The 21,106-nt window shown below is 42.6% G+C and overlaps 1 protein-coding gene across 1 annotated transcript; it reads right to left on the bottom strand.

Moving 5' to 3' along the window:
* Positions 1 to 8: 8 nt before the first annotated feature.
* Positions 9 to 20,656, bottom strand: LOC139245619 (neuroblast differentiation-associated protein AHNAK-like; the record flags this gene model as incomplete). The annotated part of the gene is made up of 3 exons (XM_070871206.1): positions 20,463 to 20,656; positions 19,051 to 19,241; positions 9 to 17,171 (listed from the first exon to the last, which is right to left on the bottom strand). Coding segments are annotated over exons 1-3 (17,508 nt in total), but the record flags the coding sequence as incomplete, so codon positions are not given.
* Positions 20,657 to 21,106: the final 450 nt, after the last annotated feature.

Genomic DNA, 21,106 nt, shown 5'->3' with positions numbered 1-21,106 from the left:
GACTTGGCCCCGAAGCCTCCAAATGTTCCAAATTTCAGCTTTGACTTTTTGCCTTTTGCACCCGCAGCCCCTTCTCCAAATTCTATTCTGCCCTTGGAGGAAGAAGGTGAAAGTTCATGCTCATCACTCAGAGATGACGACCTATGACGTTCTGACTTTTTGCTTTTAAATAACGAGAAATCTAGTGTGCCTGATTTCCCTTTTGGGGAAGTGCTTGTGTCCAGACTGGAACCTTTCCCAGATGCTGAAATTTCTGGTCCTTCCATATCAATGTCACTGAAACCCAAGCTACCCTTTGAGCCCTTTATATCAATCTTGGCCCCAGACGCACTGAATTCACTCTCTGATCCTTCAATACTACTTTTCCCTTTAGACTTGGAGAAATTAAATTTGGGCATTTTAATTTTGCCTTTCTTTATTCTGATCCCTGAACTTTCCATCTCACCTTCTGGCAGGTTAACACTTGCCTGTGGTCCTTTAATGTTGACACTTGGACCTTGTGCACCTGAAACATTTAGCTGAGTTTCTGGAACACTGACACCCATTGCCATTTCTGGTCCTTCTCGATTCGGCCCTTTTGCTTGAAATTGAGAATGTTTGAATTTAGGTATTCTCATTTGGTCCAATGAAACACCAGCTATTGCTGTTTTAATATCTGCACCTGTGTCAGGAACTTGATCAAACTCTGCGCCTTTCAGGTCACCTTTGGAGCCAGGCACCCCAACACCGCCTTTTACATCAAACTTCACATCAGCTGTAGGGATTTTCACTTCAGAGCTCTTTACTTTACCACTTAGGTTCACATCTGGTGCACTGACATTTATATCTCCCTTCAAGTCGCCCTCGAACTTTGGTCCAGAAAATCCTATGTTGGCTTTTGATGCATTAAAATCAACACTGGGACCTTTTCCTTTTAGACCACCAAAGTTGATGTCTGGTCTGTCCATTTTCACATTTGGCCCTCTAATGTCTACTTTAGGGCATTTTATGTCAGTGTCTATCTTTGGACCAGAAAGATCAGCATCCAAATTCCCTTCTAGTTTAGGTCCCTTCGCGTTAATACCGAAATCAGACACAGTGACCCCAAATCCTGAAGAGTTGTCGCCTTTTATCTTCAGTCCTGTAGTGTCAATATGAGCTTTTGGAAAGTTGATCTGAGGCATCCTTAGCTTTCCTTCTGAACCTTTAATGTCAAAGTCTGGAGCATCAACATCTACACTGGGACATTTTACATTCACATCTAGTCCTCTGAAGTCTCCTTTGATATTTGGACTGGAAATATTGACATCGCCTTTTAGTTGTGGTTTCTTTAAATCTATGTCCAAATTAGGTGCTGTGATACCAACTGATGGCATTGCAATCTGGGTGCCTTTGAATTTACCATCAGCATTTATGTCCATTCCGGGTGTCTCAACATTTACATCTAAACCTGGTGTCTTAAAGTCACTTCCTATCTTTGGTGCATTTATGCCGAGATTCAGATCAGAACCTTGCAGTTTAGTACCAGAAATATTCATTTCAGGCATTTTCAGCTTTCCTTCTGGACCCTCAACATTAACATCTGGAGTCTTAAGATCCAACTTTGGTCCTTTCATGTCTATTTTAGGTCCTTTGATGTCACCTTTTAGATCGAAGTCAGGTGAGCTGATTTTGGGTCCTGAAACCTTCCATGATGGCATCTCAAAACTTGATCCTTTTACTTTAGCATCATGACCATCAATATGTAGATCTGGAGCAGAGATCTTGGGTTGAAGATCAATACTGGGTGCATTAATGTTAACTTCGGGTCCTTTAATTCCACTCTCTAATTTTGGTGTACCAACATCAATGTCCACACCTGAACCTTTAAATTTAGGTCCTGAAATATTAAACTTTGGCCTCTTCATTTTCATTTTTAATTTACCTTCTGGTTTTTCAATATCAACATTTGGAGCATCAACGTCAAAATCTATTTCTGGTCTCTTTATGTTGAGCGTTGGGCCTTTTACATCTCCTGATACTTCACCTTTCAGATTTGTGCCCTTCAAATTAATATCCAAATCTGGCTCAGATATTTTGGGTGACTTGATGTTCACTGAAGGAAATTTTAATTTTGTGCCTTTCGCTTTGAAACCAGATCCTTTCAAGTCAACATCTTTGTTGACATCTATTCCAGGTGCTTTAATGTCAACATGTGGACCTTTTATATCTCCAACTGAAAAGTCAATATCAGGTGCTTGTAAATTTCCTTCAATCTTTGGACTAGGTAGTTCACCTTTAATTTTTGGTGATGCCAGATCAAACTCAATATCTGGAAATGATAACTTCATTTTTCCAAATCGCGGTTTCTTTACTTTTGATGGCTTGATATTTAACTGTCCATCTGATGATCCAAGGCTTACATTTAGATCTGGGGACTTAATATCCACTTCTGGGTTGGATAAATCAAGGTCACTCTTTGGAACGATCACCTTCACATCTCCTGCAGGTTTCTTCGATTTGATGTTGAATTTAGGCATTTTAAATTTGCCCTTTTTCCCCTTAGTGCTAACATTTAAGTCTGGTGAATCAGCATTCAAATCTACATCAGGACCTGTCATATCAAGAGATGGAGCATTTATGTCTCCTTGTGGCCCTTTCATTCCAAATCCAAATTTTGGCGCCTTCACTCTTGGCATTTTCAGATGTACTCCTTGACTATCTGTATCCAATTCAGGTGCACTAACACCCATACCAAAATTTGGAGATTTAATATCAACAGTACCTTCCAGTTTTGGGCCTTTGAAGTCAACATTCATGTCTGGTGAAGATATATTGGGAGCTGAAATGCCCAATGAAGGCAGCGAAAACTTGTGACCATTTCCTTTTACATCAGGCCCCTCAAAGTTCATGTCAGGCCCCTTGATATCTACTTTAGGACCTTTAATATCAAAATTTGGGCCTTTGATGTCACCCTCCATATTAATGTCAGGAGCATCAACATCACCTGTCAGTTTTGGACCTTTAAACCCAAGATCAAAGTTAGGAGCTTTAACTTTGGGTAACGAGATATTAAATCCTGGCATTTGAAATCCAGGGCCTTTGATTTTACCGTCAGCATCCATATCTACCTCAGGTACTTCAACCCCGCTTTTTATCTTTGGTCCAGATATATTAACATCTGCCTCGGGAAGCTTGGCATCAATATTCAGATCTGGACCTTCTACTTTAGCTCCCCCCATTTGGAATTTGGGCAATTTGATTTTTGGCATGCGGAACTGTCCATGTGCACCCTCCAGGTCAACATCAGGTGTTTCTACATCTACCTTTGGTCCTTTGATTTCTCCCTCTATATTTGGTGAAGAAATGTCAATATCTTGATCTCCTTTAAGCTTTGGGCCCTTGAAACTCAAATCAAGTTCTGGAGCCTTTATGTTGGGCAGATGTAGGGAAGGCATTGAAAACTTGGACCCACTTCCTTTGACATCAGGTCCCTCGATATCTAGTTTGGGACCTTTAATATTCACATTTGGGCCCTTGATGTCACCCTCCAGATTAACATCAGGGGCATCAACATCTCCTGTCAGTTTTGGACCTTTGAAGTGTAGATTAAAATCAGGCTTTTGGATCTTGGGTGCTGAGATATTGAAATCTGGCATTTTAAACTTAGGGCCTTTGATACCACCCTCCAGATTTACATCAGGGACATCAACATCTCCGCTCACTTTTGGACCTTTGAGCTCCAGATCAAAATCAGGCTTATGGAACGTGGGTGCTGAGATACCGAAACCCGGCATTTTAAATTTAGGGCCTTTGATTTTGCTCGAACCTCCATCAAGACCCAAATCTACGTCAGGTATTTCAACATCTCCTTCTATCTTTGGTCCGGATAGCTTAACATCTGCCTCGGGAAGATTAGCATCAATATTCAGATCTGGACCTTCTACTTTAGGTCCACCCATTCGGAAACTGGGCATTTTGAATTTAGGCATGTGGAACTTTCCACTAGGACTTTTTATCTCGCCCTCTGGCATATCTACATCTATCTTTGGTCCTTTGATCTCTCCCCCTATACTGGCAGAAGGAAGGTCAATATCATGGTCGCCAAATGTTAATTCGCGATCTAGTTTAGGACCTTTAATAGTCAAATTTGGGCCTTTGATGTCACCCTCCAGATTCACATCAGGGTCAATAATATCTCCGCTCACTTTTGGACCTTTGAGCTCCAAATCAAAATCAGGCTTATGGAACTTAGGTCCTGAGATCTTGAATCCCGGCAATTTAAATTTAGGGCCTTTGATTTTACCAGAACCTCCTTCAACATCCAAATCTACGTCAGGTACTTCAACACCTCCTTCTATCTTTGGCCCAGATAGCTTAACATCTGCTTTGGGAAGGTTAGCATCAATGTCTAGATCTGGTCCCTCTACTTTACCTCCACCCATTTGGAATTTGGGCAATCTGAACTTAGGCATTTGGAACCTTCCACTGCCGCCTTCAATGTCAGCCTCTGGCATATCTACGTCTACATCTATCTTAGGTCCTTTGATCTCTCCCCCTATATTTGCAGAAGGAAGGTTAATATCATGGCCACCTTTCACTTTTGGGCCTTTAAGACTCAAGTCCAATTCTGGAGCCTTGATGCTGGGCAAATTTATGGAAGGCATTGAAAACTTGGGTCCACTTCCCTTCATATCAGGTCCCTCGATATCTAGTTTAGGACCTTTAATATTCACATTTGGGCCTTTGATGTCACCCTCCAGATTAACATCAGGGATATCAACATCTCCGCTCACTTTTGGACTTCTGACGTGCAGATCAATATCAGGCTTATGGAACGTGGGTCCTGAGATATTGAAACCCGGCATCTTAAATTTAGGGCCTCTGATTTTACCAGAACCTCCTTCAACATCCAAATCTACGTCAGGTACTTCAACACCTCCTTCTATCTTTGGCCCAGATAGCTTAACATCTGCTTTGGGAAGGTTAGCATCAATGTCTAGATCTGGTCCCTCTATTTTACCTCCACCCATTTGGAATTTGGGCAATCTGAATTTAGGCATGTGGAACCTTCCACTGCCGCCTTCAATGTCAGCCTCTGGCATATCTACATCTACATCTAGCTTTGGTCCTTTGATCTCTCCCCCTATATCTGCAGAAGGAAGGTTAATATCATGGTCGCCTTTCACTTTTGGGCCTTTAAGACTCAAGTCAAATTCTGGAGCCTTGATGCTGGGCATATTTATGGAAGGCATTGAAAACTTGGGCCCACTTCCTTTTACATCAGGTCCCTCGATATCTAGTTTAGGACCTTTAATATTCATATTTGGGCCTTTGATGTCACCCTCCAGATTAACATCAGGGACAGCAACATCTCCGCTCACTTTTGGACTGTTCAGGTGAAGATCAATATCAGGCTTATGGAACGTGGGTCCTGAGATATTGAATCCTGGCATTTTAAATTTAGGGCCTTTGATTTTACCAGAACCTCCTTCAACATCCAAATCTACGTCAGGTATTTCAACACCTCCTTCTATCTTTGGCCCAGATAGCTTAACATCTGCTTTGGGAAGGTTAGCATCAATGTCTAGATCTGGTCCCTCTACTTTACCTCCACCCATTTGGAATTTGGGCAATCTGAATTTAGGCATGTGGAACCTTCCACTGCCACCTTCAATGTCAGCCTCTGGCATATCTACATCTACATCCAGCTTTGGTCCTTTGATCTCTCCCCCTATATCTGCAGAAGGAAAGTTAATATCATGGTCACCTTTCACTTTTGGGCCTTTAATATTCAACTCAAATTCTGGAGCCTTGATGCTGGGCAAATTTATGGAAGGCATTGAAAACTTGGGCCCACTTCCTTTTACATCAGGTCCCTCGATATCTAGTTTAGGACCTTTCATATTCATATTTGGGCCTTTGATGTCACCATCCAGATTAACATCAGGAACATTAACATCTCCACTCACTTTTGGACCTCTGAGGTGTAGATCAATATCAGGCTTATGGAACGTGGGTCCTGAGATATTGAAACCCGGCATCTTAAATTTAGGGCCTTTGATTTTACCAGAACCTCCTTCAACATCCAAATCTACGTCAGGTATTTCAACACCTCCTTCTATCTTTGGCCCAGATAGCTTAACATCTGCTTTGGGAAGGTTAGCATCAATGTCTACATCTGGTCCCTCTACTTTACCTCCACCCATTTGGAATTTGGGCAATTTGAATTTAGGCATGTGGAACCTTCCACTACCGCCTTCAATGTCAGCCTCTGGCATATCTACATCTACATCCAGCTTTGGTCCTTTGATCTCTCCCCCTATATCTGCAGAAGGAAGGTTAATATCATGGTCGCCTTTAACTTTTGGGCTTTTAAGATTCAAATCAAATTCTGGAGCCTTGATGTTGGGCAAATTTATGGAAGGCATTGAAAACTTGGGCCCACTTCCTTTTACATCAGGTCCCTTGTTATCTAGTTTAGGACCTTTAATATTCATATTTGGGCCTTTGATGTCACCCTCCAGATTAACATCAGGGACATCAACATCTCCACTCACTTTTGGACTTTTCAGGTGTAGATCAATATCAGGCTTATGGAACGTGGGTCCTGAGATATTGAAACCCGGCATTTTAAATTTAGGGCCTTTGATTTTACCAGAACCTCCTTCAACATCCAAATCTACGTCAGGTATTTCAACACCTCCTTCTATCTTTGGTCCAGATAACTTAACATCTGCTTCGGGAAGATTAGCATCAATATTCAGATCAGGACCTTCTACTTTAGGTCCACCCATTCGGAACCTGGGCATTTTGAATTTAGGCATGTGGAACTTTCCACTAGGACTTTTTATGTCAGCCTCTGGTGTCTTGATATCTAGCTTTGGTCCTTTGATCTCTCCCTCTAAACTAGCAGACGGAACTTCAATATCATGGTCACCTTTTAGTTTTGGGCCTTTAAGACCCAAGTCAAAGTCTGGAGCCTTAATGCTGGGCAATTGTATGGAAGGCATTGAAAACTTGGGCCCACTTCCTTTTATATCAGGTCCCTCGATATCTAGTTTAGGACCTTTCATATTCACATTTGGACCTTTGATGTCACCCTCCAGATTAACATCAGGGACATCAACATCTCCACTCACTTTTGGACCTTTGAACTCCAAATCAAAATCAGGCTTACGGAACGTGGGTCCTGAGATCTTGAATCCTGGCATTTTAAATTTAGGGCCTTTGATTTTACCAGAACCTCCATCAACATCCAAATCTACATCAGGTATTTCAACACCTCCTTCTATCTTTGGCCCAGATAGGTTAACATCTGCTTTGGGAAGGTTAGCATCAATGTCCAGATCTGGTCCCTCTACTTTACCTCCACCCATTTGGAATTTGGGCAACTTGAATTTAGGCATGTGGAACCATCCACTGCCGCCTTCAATGTCAGCCTCTGGAATATCTACGTCTACATCTACCTTTGGTCCTTTAATCTCTCCCTCTAAACTAGCAGACGGAACATCAATATCATGGTCACCTTTTAGTTTTGGGCCTTTAAGACCCAAGTCAAATTCTGGAGCCTGAATGCTGGGCAACTGTATGGAAGGCATTGAAAACTTGGGCCCACTTCCTTTTACATCAGGTCCCTCAATATCTAGTTTAGGACCTTTAATATTCACATTTGGGCCTTTGATGTCACCCTCCAGATTAACATCTGGGACATCAACATCTGCACTCACTTTTGGACCTTTGAGCTCCAAATTAAAATCAGGCTTATGGAACGTGGGTCCTGAGATCTTGAATCCCGGCATCTTAAATTTAGGGCCTCTGATTTTACCAGAACCTCCTTCAACATCCAAATCTACGTCAGGTACTTCAACACCTCCTTCTATCTTTGGCCCAGGTAGCTTAACATCTGCTTTGGGAATGTTAGCATCAATGTCTAGATCTGGTCCCTCTACTTTACCTCCACCCATTTGGAATTTGGGCAATCTGAATTTAGGCATGTGGAACCTTCCACTGCTGCCTTCAATGTCAGCCTCTGGCATATCTACATCTACATCTAGCTTTGGTCCTTTGATCTCGCCCCCTATATCTGCAGAAGGAAGGTTAATATCATGGTCGCCTTTAACTTTTGGACCTTTAAGACTCAAGTCAATTTCTGGAGCCTTAATTTTGGGAAAATGTATGGAAGGCATTGAAAACTTGGGTCCACTTCCTTTTACATCAGGTCCCTCGATATCTAGTTTAGGACCTTTAATATTCACATTCGGGCCTTTGATGTCACCCTCCAGATTAACATCAGGGACATCAACACCTCCACTCACTTTTGGACCTCTGAGGTGTAGATCAATATCAGGCTTATGGAACGTGGGTCCTGAGATATTGAAACCCGGCATCTTAAATTTAGGGCCTCTGATTTTACCAGAACCTCCTTCAACATCCAAATCTACGTCAGGTACTTCAACACCTCCTTCTATCTTAGGCCCAGATAGCTCAACATCTGCTTTGGGAAGGTTAGCATCAATGTCTAGATCTGGTCCTTCTGCTTTACCTCCACCCATTTGGAATTTGGGCAATCTGAATTTAGGCATGTGGAACCTTCCACTGCTGCCTTCAATGTCAGCCTCTGGCATATCTACATCTACATCTAGCTTAGGTCCTTTGATCTCTCCCCCTATATTTGCAGAAGGAAGGTTAATATCATGGTCGCCTTTAACTTTTGGACCTTTAAGACTCAAGTCCAATTCTGGAGCCTTGAAGCTGGGCAGATTTATGGATGGCATTGAAAACTTGGGCCCACTTCCTTTTACATCAGGTCCCTCGATATCTAGTTTAGGACCTTTAATATTCACATTTGGGCCTTTGATGTCACTCTCCAGATTAACATCAGGGACATCAACATTTCCGCTCATTTTTGGACCTCTGAGGTGTAGATCAATATCAGGCTTATGGAACGTGGGTCCTGAGATGTTGAAACCTGGCATTTTAAATTTAGGGCCTTTAATTTTACCAGAACCTCCTTCAACATCCAAATCTACATCAGGTATTTCAACACCTCCTTCTATCTTTGGCCCAGATAGCTTAACATCTGCTTTGGGAAGGTTAGCATCAATGTCTAGATCTGGTCCTTCTGCTTTACCTCCACCCATTTGAAATTTGGGCAATCTGAACTTAGGCATTTGGAATCTTCCACTGCTGCCTTCAATGTCAGCCTCTGGCATATCTACATCTACATCTAGCTTTTGTCCCTTGATCTCTCCTCCTATATCTGCAGAAGGAAGGTTAATATCGTGGTCACCTTTCCCTTTTGGGCCTTTAAAATTCAAGTCAAATTCTGGAGCCCTAATGCTGGGCAAATTTATGGATGGCATTGAAAACTTGGGCCCACTTCCTTTTACATCAGGTCCCTTGATATCTAGTTTAGGACCTTTAATATTCATATTTGGGCCTTTGATGTCACCCTCCAGATTAACATCAGGGACATTAACATCTCCACTCATCTTTGGACCTCTGAGGTGTAGATCAATATCAGGCTTATGGAACGTGGGTCCTGAGATATTGAAACCCGGCATCTTAAATTTAGGGCCTTTGATTTTACCAGAACTTCCGTCAACATCCAAATCTACGTCAGGTACTTCAACACCTCCTTCTATCTTTGGCCCAGATAGCTTAACATCTGCTTCGGGAAGGTTAGCATCAATGTCTAGATCTGGTCCCTCTACTTTACCTCCACCCATTTGGAATTTGGGCAATCTGAATTTAGGCATGTGGAACCTTCCACTGCTGCCTTCAATGTCAGCCTCTGGCATATCTACATCTACATCTAGCTTTGGTCCTTTGATCTCGCCCCCTATATCTGCAGAAGGAAGGTTAATCTCATGGTCGCCTTTAACTTTTGGGCCTTTAAGACTCAAGTCAATTTCTGGAGCCTTAATTTTGGGAAAATGTATGGAAGGCATTGAAAACTTGGGTCCACTTCCTTTTACATCAGGTCCCTCGATATCTAGTTTAGGACCTTTAATATTCACATTCGGGCCTTTGATGTCACCCTCCAGATTAACATCAGGGACATCAACACCTCCACTCACTTTTGGACCTCTGAGGTGTAGATCAATATCAGGCTTATGGAACGTGGGTCCTGAGATATTGAAACCCGGCATCTTAAATTTAGGGCCTCTGATTTTACCAGAACCTCCTTCAACATCCAAATCTACGTCAGGTACTTCAACACCTCCTTCTATCTTTGGCCCAGATAGCTCAACATCTGCTTTGGGAAGGTTAGCATCAATGTCTAGATCTGGTCCTTCTGCTTTTCCTCCACCCATTTGGAATTTGGGCAATCTGAATTTAGGCATGTGGAACCTTCCACTGCCGCCTTCAATGTCAGCCTCTGGCATATCTACATCTACATCTAGCTTAGGTCCTTTGATCTCTCCCCCTATATTTGCAGAAGGAAGGTTAATATCATGGTCGCCTTTAACTTTTGGACCTTTAAGACTCAAGTCCAATTCTGGAGCCTTGAAGCTGGGCAGATTTATGGATGGCATTGAAAACTTGGGCCCACTTCCTTTTACATCAGGTCCCTCGATATCTAGTTTAGGACCTTTAATATTCACATTTGAGCCTTTGATGTCACTCTCCAGATTAACATCAGGGACATCAACATTTCCGCTCATTTTTGGACCTCTGAGGTGTAGATCAATATCAGGCTTATGGAACGTGGGTCCTGAGATGTTGAAACCTGGCATTTTAAATTTAGGGCCTTTGATTTTACCAGAACCTCCTTCAACATCCAAATCTACATCAGGTATTTCAACACCTCCTTCTATCTTTGGCCCAGATAGCTTAACATCTGCTTTGGGAAGGTTAGCATCAATGTCTAGATCTGGTCCTTCTGCTTTACCTCCACCCATTTGAAATTTGGGCAATCTGAACTTAGGCATTTGGAATCTTCCACTGCTGCCTTCAATGTCAGCCTCTGGCATATCTACATCTACATCTAGCTTTTGTCCCTTGATCTCTCCTCCTATATCTGCAGAAGGAAGGTTAATATCGTGGTCACCTTTCCCTTTTGGGCCTTTAAAATTCAAGTCAAATTCTGGAGCCCTAATGCTGGGCAAATTTATGGATGGCATTGAAAACTTGGGCCCACTTCCTTTTACATCAGGTCCCTTGATATCTAGTTTAGGACCTTTAATATTCATATTTGGGCCTTTGATGTCACCCTCCAGATTAACATCAGGGACATTAACATCTCCACTCATCTTTGGACCTCTGAGGTGTAGATCAATATCAGGCTTATGGAACGTGGGTCCTGAGATATTGAAACCCGGCATCTTAAATTTAGGGCCTTTGATTTTACCAGAACTTCCGTCAACATCCAAATCTATGTCAGGTACTTCAACACCTCCTTCTATCTTTGGCCCAGATAGCTTAACATCTGCTTCGGGAAGGTTAGCATCAATGTCTAGATCTGGTCCCTCTACTTTACCTCCACCCATTTGGAATTTGGGCAATCTGAATTTAGGCATGTGAAACCTTCCACTGCTGCCTTCAATGTCAGCCTCTGGCATATCTACATCTACATCTAGCTTTGGTCCTTTGATCTCGCCCCCTATATCTGTAGAAGGAAGGTTAATCTCATGGTCGCCTTTAACTTTTGGGCCTTTAAGACTCAAGTCAATTTCTGGAGCCTTAATTTTGGGAAAATGTATGGAAGGCATTGAAAACTTGGGTCCACTTCCTTTTACATCAGGTCCCTCGATATCTAGTTTAGGACCTTTAATATTCACATTCGGGCCTTTGATGTCACCCTCCAGATTAACATCAGGGACATCAACACCTCCACTCACTTTTGGACCTCTGAGGTGTAGATCAATATCAGGCTTATGGAACGTGGGTCCTGAGATATTGAAACCCGGCATCTTAAATTTAGGGCCTCTGATTTTACCAGAACCTCCTTCAACATCCAAATCTACGTCAGGTACTTCAACACCTCCTTCTATCTTTGGCCCAGATAGCTCAACATCTGCTTTGGGAAGGTTAGCATCAATGTCTAGATCTGGTCCTTCTGCTTTTCCTCCACCCATTTGGAATTTGGGCAATCTGAATTTAGGCATGTGGAACCTTCCACTGCCGCCTTCAATGTCAGCCTCTGGCATATCTACATCTACATCTAGCTTCGGTCCTTTGATCTCTCCCCCTATATTTGCAGAAGGAAGGTTAATATCATGGTCGCCTTTAACTTTTGGACCTTTAAGACTCAAGTCCAATTCTGGAGCCTTGAAGCTGGGCAGATTTATGGATGGCATTGAAAACTTGGGCCCACTTCCTTTTACATCAGGTCCCTCGATATCTAGTTTAGGACCTTTAATATTCACATTTGAGCCTTTGATGTCACTCTCCAGATTAACATCAGGGACATCAACATTTCCGCTCATTTTTGGACCTCTAAGGTGTAGATCAATATCAGGCTTATGGAACGTGGGTCCTGAGATGTTGAAACCTGGCATTTTAAATTTAGGGCCTTTGATTTTACCAGAACCTCCTTCAACATCCAAATCTACATCAGGTATTTCAACACCTCCTTCTATCTTTGGCCCAGATAGCTTAACATCTGCTTTGGGAAGGTTAGCATCAATGTCTAGATCTGGTCCCTCTACTTTACCTCCACCCATTTGAAATTTGGGCAATCTGAACTTAGGCATTTGGAATCTTCCACTGCTGCCTTCAATGTCAGCCTCTGGCATATCTACATCTACATCTAGCTTTTGTCCCTTGATCTCTCCCCTTATATCTGCAGAAGGAAGGTTAATATCGTGGTCACCTTTCCCTTTTGGGCCTTTAAAATTCAAGTCAAATTCTGGAGCCCTAATGCTGGGCAAATTTATGGATGGCATTGAAAACTTGGGCCCACTTCCTTTTACATCAGGTCCCTTGATATCTAGTTTAGGACCTTTAATATTCATATTTGGGCCTTTGATGTCACCCTCCAGATTAACATCAGGGACATTAACATCTCCACTCATCTTTGGACCTCTGAGGTGTAGATCAATATCAGGCTTATGGAACGTGGGTCCTGAGATATTGAAACCCGGCATCTTAAATTTAGGGCCTCTGATTTTACCAGAACCTCCTTCAACATCCAAATCTACGTCAGGTACTTCAACACCTCCTTCTATCTTTGGCCCAGATAGCTTAACATCTGCTTTGGGAAGGTTAGCATCAATGTCTAGATCTGGTCCCTCTACTTTACCTCCACCCATTTGGAATTTGGGCAATCTGAATTTAGGCATGTGGAACCTTCCACTGCTGCCTTCAGTGTCAGCCTCTGGCATATCTACATCTACATCGAGCTTTGGTCCCTTGATCTCTCCCCCTATGTTTTCAGAAGGAAGGTTAATATCATGGTCGCCTTTAACTTTTGGGCCTTTCAGACTCATGTCCAATTCTGGAGCCTTGAAGCTGGGCAAATTTATGGAAGGCATTGAAATCTTGGGCCCACTTCCTTTTACATCAGGTCCCTCGATATCTAGTTTAGGACCTTTAATATTCATATTTGGGCCTTTGATGTCACCCTCCAGATTAACATCAGGGACATCAACATCTGCGCTCACTTTTGGACCTCTGAGGTGTAGATCAATATCAGGCTTTTGGAACGTGGGTCCTGAGATATTGAAACCCGGAATCTTAAATTTAGGGCCTTTGATTTTACCAGAACCTGCTTCAACATCCAAATCTATGTCAGGTACTTCAACACCTCCTTCTATATTTGGCACAGATAGCTTTACATCTGCTTTGGGAAGGTTAGCATCAATGTCTAGATCTGGTCCCTCTACTTTACCTCCACCCATTTGGAATTTGGGCAATCTGAATTTAGGCATGTGGAACCTTCCACTGCCGCCTTCAAGGTCAGCCTCTGGCATATCTACATCTACATCTAGCTTTGGTCCTTTGATCTCTCCCTCTATATCTGCAGAAGGAAGGTTAATATCATGGTCACCTTTAACTTTTGGACCTTTAAGATTCAAATCAATTTCTGGAGCCTTAACTTTGGGGAAATGTATGGAAGGCATTGAAAACTTGGGCACACTTCCTTTTACATCAGGTCCCTCGATATCTAGTTTAGGACCTTTAATATTCACATTTGGGCCTTTGACGTCACCCTCCAGATTAACATCAGGGACAGCAACATCTCCGCTCAATTTTGGACCTCTGAGGTGTAGATCAATATCAGGCTTATGGAACGTGGGTCCTGAGATATTGAAACCCGGCATCTTAAATTTAGGGTCTTTGATTTTACCAGAACGTCCTTCAACATCCAAATCTACGTCAGGTACTTCAACACCTCCTTCTATCTTTGGCCCAGATAGCTTAACATCTGCTTTGGGAAGGTTAGCATCAATGTCTAGATCTGGTCCCTCTACTTTACCTCCACCCATTTGGAATTTGGGCAATCTGAATTTAGGCATTTGGAATCTTCCACTGCTGCCTTCAATGTCAGCCTCTGGCATATCTACATCTACATCTAACTTTGGTCCTTTGATCTCTCCCCCTATGTTTGCAGAAGGAAGGTTAATATCCTGGTTGCCTTTCACTTTTGGGCCTTTAAGACTCAAGTCCAATTCTGGAGCCTTGATGTTGGGCAAATTTATGGAAGGCATTGAAAACTTGGGCCCACTTCCTTTTACATCAGGTCCCTCGATATCTAGTTTAGGACCTTTAATATTCATATTTGGGCCTTCGATGTCACCCTCCAGATTAACATCAGGGACATCAACACCTCCGCTCACTTTTGGACCTCTGAGGTGTAGATCAATATCAGGCTTATGGAACGTGGGTCCTGAGATATTGAAACCCGGCATTTTAAATTTAGGGCCTTTGATTTTACCAGAACCTCCTTCAACATCCAAATCTACGTCAGGTACTTCAACACCTCCTTCTATCTTTGGCCCAGATAGCTTAACATCTGCTTTGGGAAGGTTAGCATCAATGTCTAGATCTGGTCGCTCTACTTTACCTCCACCCATTTGGAATTTGGGCAATCTGAATTTAGGCATTTGGAACCTTCCACTGCTGCCTTCAATGTCAGCCTCTGGCATATCTACATCTACATCTAGCTTTGGTCCTTTGATCTCTCCCCCTATATCTGCAGAAGGAAGGTTAATATCATGGTCGCCTTTCACTTTTGTGCCTTTAAAATTCAAATCAATGTCTGGAGCCTTTATGTTGGGCATCTGCATGGAAGGCACTGAAAACTTGGACCGACTTCCTTTGACATCAGGTCCCTTGATATCTAGTTTAGGACCTTTAATATTCACATTTGGGCCCTTGATGTCACCCTCCAGATGAACATCAGTGACATCAACGTCTCCACTCACTTTTGAACCTTTGAACTCCAGATCAAAATCAGGCTTATTGAACTTGGGTCCTGAGATAGTAAATCCCGGCATTTTAAATTTAGAGCCTTTGATTTTACCAGAACCTCCTCCAAGATCCAAATCTACATCAGGTATTTCAACACCTCCTTCTATCTTTTGCCCAGATAGCTTAACATCTGCTTTGGGAAGGTTAGCATCAATGTCTAGATCTGATCCCTCTACTTTACCTCCACCCATTTGGAATTTGGGCAATCTGAACTTAGGCATCTCAATTTGTTGACTTCCATCCCCTAGTTGAACTTCTGGTGCATGTACATCTACCTTTGGACGTTTGATCTCTCCCGTTATATTTCGAGCAGGAAGATTAATATCCTGAGCCCCTTTCAGCTTTGGGCCTTTAAAACTCGAATCAAAATCTGGAGCCTTAATTTTGGGCATATCTATTGAAGGCGTTGAAAACTTGAGCCCACTTCCTTTTACATCAGTTCCCTCGATATCTACTTTGGGACCTTTAATATTCATAATTGGGCCTGTGATGTCACCCTCTAGATTGATGTCAGGGGCGTCAAAATCTCCTGTCTCTTTTGTACCTTTGAGGTGTAAATGAAAATCTGGCTTTTGGATTTTGGGTCCTGACATACTGATTCCTGGCATTTTCAATTTAGCACTCTCCATATTAACATCAGGGACATCAACATCTCCTGTCACTTTTGGGCCTTTGACTTCCAGATCAAAATCAGGCTTTTGAATCGTCGTTCCTGAGACACTGAATCCCGGCATTTTAAATTGAGGGGCTTTGATTTTACCAGCACCTCCTTCACCATCCAGATCTACATCAGGTATCTGAACACCGCCTTCTATCTTTGGTCCAGACAGCTTAACATCTGCCTCGGGAAAGTTGGCGCCGATGTTCAGATTTGGTCCTTCTACTTTCGTCCACTTGGTTGTGACTTGGGCATTTGGAATCTCTTTCACATTGGAACCTGAAATATTGAAGTTTGGTGTCTTCGTTTTGATACTTAGTTTCCCATCTTGCGCATTGAAACCTGAACCATCAACATGTATTTTTGATGTTTGAACATCAATCTTTGGACCTTTTAAATCATGATTTCCAGATGTATTTAGATCGGCTTCGATGTTGGGAACAGAAATGTCTGTTTTTGCTATACTTGTCTGAATATCAACAACTGGACCTCTCACTTTTGACCCAGAAATACTCAACTCCGGCATCTTGATTGAAGGCATTTTGGTTTTCCTATCTGAACCTCCAATGTCAACATCCAGTTTTGTTCTTGTATCAGTAACAGGTATTTGTAGATCTGTTGTAACTTTTGGTGCAGAAAAATCCACATTTGTCTTTGCATGTCTGACATCAAAATCTGATGTTTGCACTGTTCCTCCTGATAAATTGATCTGGGGCATATGAAACGTAGTCTGTCCATGTTCTGTATCCGGTCCAGATACCTCTACAACTTTTGTTTTCACAATGTGCATTGTGTGTGTTGTCCGCTGGCTGTCTCCCATTGGAAAGTGCAGACCTTCAGTGCCCGAGAGATTAACATCTACATCCATCTCTGACGTTTCCAGTTTTGGTCCTGATCGCTCAACGGTGACTTGCTCATATCTTGGAACTTTTATTTTAAAGTCTGGATTCTGGATGTCCATGTCTGTCATGACTGTGGGGCCGGATGTATGAACTTTACGTGTAATGACCTTTCTGGTGATATGTACACTGGAAGATCTGTCACCTTGATCTGATGCCTCAATACCATCTTCTGACTTCAGACGAGGCTTGATTTTTGTTCTGAAAATCCTCTGATAGTCTTCATCATCTCCACTCTAGAGGAAATAGAAAATCTGTGTCATATCCAGCTTCATACTTTAGTTTTTACTTAAGAGAAACTGTTAAGCTCCCATGTAGGCCAGGAAAGTCCAAGTTTCAGGCCTGTGTTGAGCTAGCTGAATTCAGCTAGTGTGGCAGTGCAAGAGCTAGGAAGGGAAAAAAAGGTCAACCAGTATACCCACTCTGCTCCCTGTCCAGTGATTCTGTTGAAGAGCATATGTGTGCACATCCAATGAGGATAGGAACAAGCTTAGCTGTGATGTCCTCCCTTGCCCAAAGTTGAACATCCTACCAATATTCATTATCTTGACGCACCCACCTCCTAGTCTTATGTCTCATTGTACGTCCTATGGTGTTCTAAATCCAGTCTCCAGTACTTCCTTCCTTACCACTCTCCACCTGCCCACCTTTCCACGCGCAGTGGTCGAGCCTTCAAGCCTCTCAGGGCTACACTCTCCTTACAGCCCTCTACCTTGCTACCTTTCTCCACACATTTAAAAGCCTTTTAAAAACCGCTTTCAGTGAGCTCTTCTAACTATCCCCTATTGCTCGGCATCTGTATTCTCCAATACGAAGTGCCTCAAGAGGTTTTCTACGTTTAAAGGTATTTCTATAAATGCGAGATGTTGCTGCTGTTTTTTTTGCCTTAAAAATGTCAAATAGCCCTTGAGTGAGGTACGGAGGATCCCTTGCCTCAGGAAAAATCAGTTCCTTCAGGAGAGACATAGAGAAAATGGGGGAAATTTATTTGGGAAATATGATATAGTACTAGATGGTTACCCATGATGCTGCGGCGGGAGGGTGTAATTACTGTGTGATAACTTTACATTGGCAGTCTCCATTTAAATGTGGATATATGAATTTATAACAGAAAAAGTTGACGTGAAATATGCACGGATGTTAGTGAAGTGCGATAAGCAGTGTGGGATTAGTCAGGAATTCTGTTTTTACAGAGAAAGATGTAAAAAAGCTGTGTGTTATATTACAGTACCTTTAACTTACAGCTGTCACCTGTGGCAGCATTGTAAGGTAAATGAGGAGGTGTAACCACCCATGTGAGCATTGAAACTCTACTGAAGAGGTGCTTTTCACTGGTGCCTCCAGAGGGCAGCATTAGTAGCAGAGGAAACGGTAAGTCCTTGCTTCTCCAGTTATTGGGGAAGAACATAGGAATTTTTGGGAACAGGATTTTAGGCCATAAACTCCCTCCTTTATTTCTTTTAATGTTTTTCTCTACAATTTTCTCCCCTCCCTCCAGGAGGCGCTGTGTCCCTTACTTACCATCTGGTACTTCACTCAAGTTGCCAACTATTATGTTTTGTTTGGCTGTGGGTGAGCAGACTATCCAACTGTGATGGCATCACAGCCAAGCCCGATCCTGTCCGCATGCATACTTCCAGTAGATGTTGCTTATTTCAATCAGGAGTAGGAACCCTGGCCAATTTCCCCTCCCCCAATCCTAGGCACCGAGACCAACTGTAGTGACCCCAAGCACTGTCCTAGTTGAGATCAGCTAACTCAGCACAGACCATGAGGGAATCTTGATCCTTCCTGGTGTGCATCACATCAGGGAGTCTGCCTGTCCTTTATTTCATAGATCAACCCCACATTCTTACCAGCTAACGTCAAGCAGCCAGAAAATAAATCTGCTAAATGCCACTTTCAAATGCTAGACCTGCATGTGCTGGCTGCTCTTGTGCCACGAAATGTGCCATACAATGTAAATGGGCAGATTCCACAGCACCGGTGGCTCTGGTCTACTTCAGACCTACTCTTGAAGCAGTTATGCATTATAAAGGTGGTGGTATCCTGTAATACCAACTTGTTTAAAAATAAGCTTCCTTTTAATGTGACTTTACTCAACACTGCACGTACCAGTACAGCATCTGGACTTGTAGCCCCAAGCCGATCGGGGTCCCAAGAATAACTTCCCCCAGGAGAAAGCTTTTCTCCTTTCCGATGTAACTTCAGTCCCACAGTGTGTCGGTCCACTGTCCGTAGTATTTTCTGTGCTTCTTCGTATCCCATTTCATCAAAGTAAATAGTTGCACTCACGATTTGGTCACCTGAAAAGGAAAGGGAAAAAGAGCTCATATTTACATAGCGCCTTTCAGGTTGTCAAAGTGTTGAGGCTTGAAATAGTGATGGTAAAAGCCTAGCTCAGCCAGTGAGTTAGACAACAGCAGGCTGCACAAAAGGAACAAGGGTGCTATGGACAGAAACTACCAAAGCTCACCTGGTGAGTGCACTGTCCAATGTGGAACTGAGACACAGGACTATCTTGGGTTTGATCTTAGCTGAGGGGGCAGCAGTGATGTTATAATTGGCGTCAGTGCCCCAGTATTCATGTGGCTGAATTCTATTCAGTGCTGGAAAGTGCATGTGTTTCTGGATATTAGTTGAGGACAAAATTGGCTGTGATACCTTCCCCCCCCACCTCCCCCCTCCACCCAGCCTCCCCCTCCAGTCACAGTCAAATAGCTTGCCAACACTCATTGTCTGAGTGCACATATGAAAAGTAGTCACCTGTGTACAGTACCAGAGGCAGACTGGTACTTTGAGCATGAGTCAGTGTCTTCAGAAAGAAAGTTGTCCGTAGAAATTTAAAAAAAGCAACAATTACCCGTTAATTCATACTTATTTCTTACACTTTGACAAAACATCTTAGTTCCTTTTGTCCATTAGCAGCGGAAAATTAATAATTTAAACTTACTGATACAAGTGACATAGAGGCCGACGTAGAAAACAATCTTATCATGATGCATACCTTTGAGCTAGAGCTTGAATCTGACTAACAGATTTCAAAGTTCCCTGACAAAGCAGCAATTATTCTCCGAGTGACCTCAGCCTGCATTTACTTAACAATACTTGAACCTTGTAGCTTTAAAGGGGCATCGCTACCATAGTAAAAAAAAATGTATAATATATAGTGTAACATTCATGTCCTTATAAAGCAGTACATCATCCAATTTACAATAAGTACAGCTGTGGAAGATCCATCAGTATATCTTAAATTCTGTGACTATGGGACTGTACGAACCCAGAAGAGGTTTCTGAGCACCTATAGGATTTTTAATAAGCTGCTTATTTTTAAATTACTCACAGCAAATTCTCTAAGAGTGAAGGTAATTATGAATTTTTAATTTATTTGAACAAATTGCACAATAAAATGTGGGACGTAGAGGCTGCCTTTGCTTAAGACCATCAGTTCAGAGTGTTCCATTTCAACCTTAACTACTAGGGTGCGGTGTGAGAAAGGAAGACTAGTTGAGAAGCCGGGACCATACCTTCCTTCATCACTCCACTCTTTCCTACTGGGGAATTCTGCACCACATCCTTGATGAAGATCCCATCATCACTACCACTTATACTGAACCCGTGTGCAGCTGCTCCTGACCAGTTTGGGAGCAGCACGTCTAGATCGTCCTCCTTTTTAGCCATCTGTCGAAATCAGAAGGAGCAAAGTGTTAGTCAGCCCTTTTTTCACTGAAGGAAAAATGCTTACTGAAAGGTCCGAGATTTATCACTGTCAGGGTGTCTGTCGCCAGATTGGTGAAGGAGTCTGAACTCTTTAACAACGGTGTTAGAAGCCAAGTTCAACACAGAAAAGTGTGAGGTAATACATTTTGGTAGGAAGAATGAGGAGAGACAATACAAGCTAAATGATACAATTTTAGAAGGGGTGCAAGAACAGAGACCTGGGGGTGCTTGTGCACAAATCTTTGAAGGTGGCAGGACATGTTAACAAAGCAGTTAATAAAGCTTATGGGATCCTGGGGTTATAGAGGCATAGAGTACAAAAGCCAAGAAGTTATGCTAAACCTATATAAAACACTAGTTCGACCCCAGCTGGAGTATTGTGTCCAATTCTGAGCACCACACTTTAGCAAGGATGTGACGGCTTTGGAGAGGGTACAGAAGAGATTTACAA

The sequence above is a fragment of the Pristiophorus japonicus genome, unplaced genomic scaffold, assembly GCF_044704955.1.
Source record: "Pristiophorus japonicus isolate sPriJap1 unplaced genomic scaffold, sPriJap1.hap1 HAP1_SCAFFOLD_2254, whole genome shotgun sequence".
Taxonomy (NCBI): domain Eukaryota; kingdom Metazoa; phylum Chordata; class Chondrichthyes; family Pristiophoridae; genus Pristiophorus; species Pristiophorus japonicus.
Note: the sequence above shows the minus strand (reverse complement) of the source record. Positions and strands in the feature narration are given on the sequence as shown.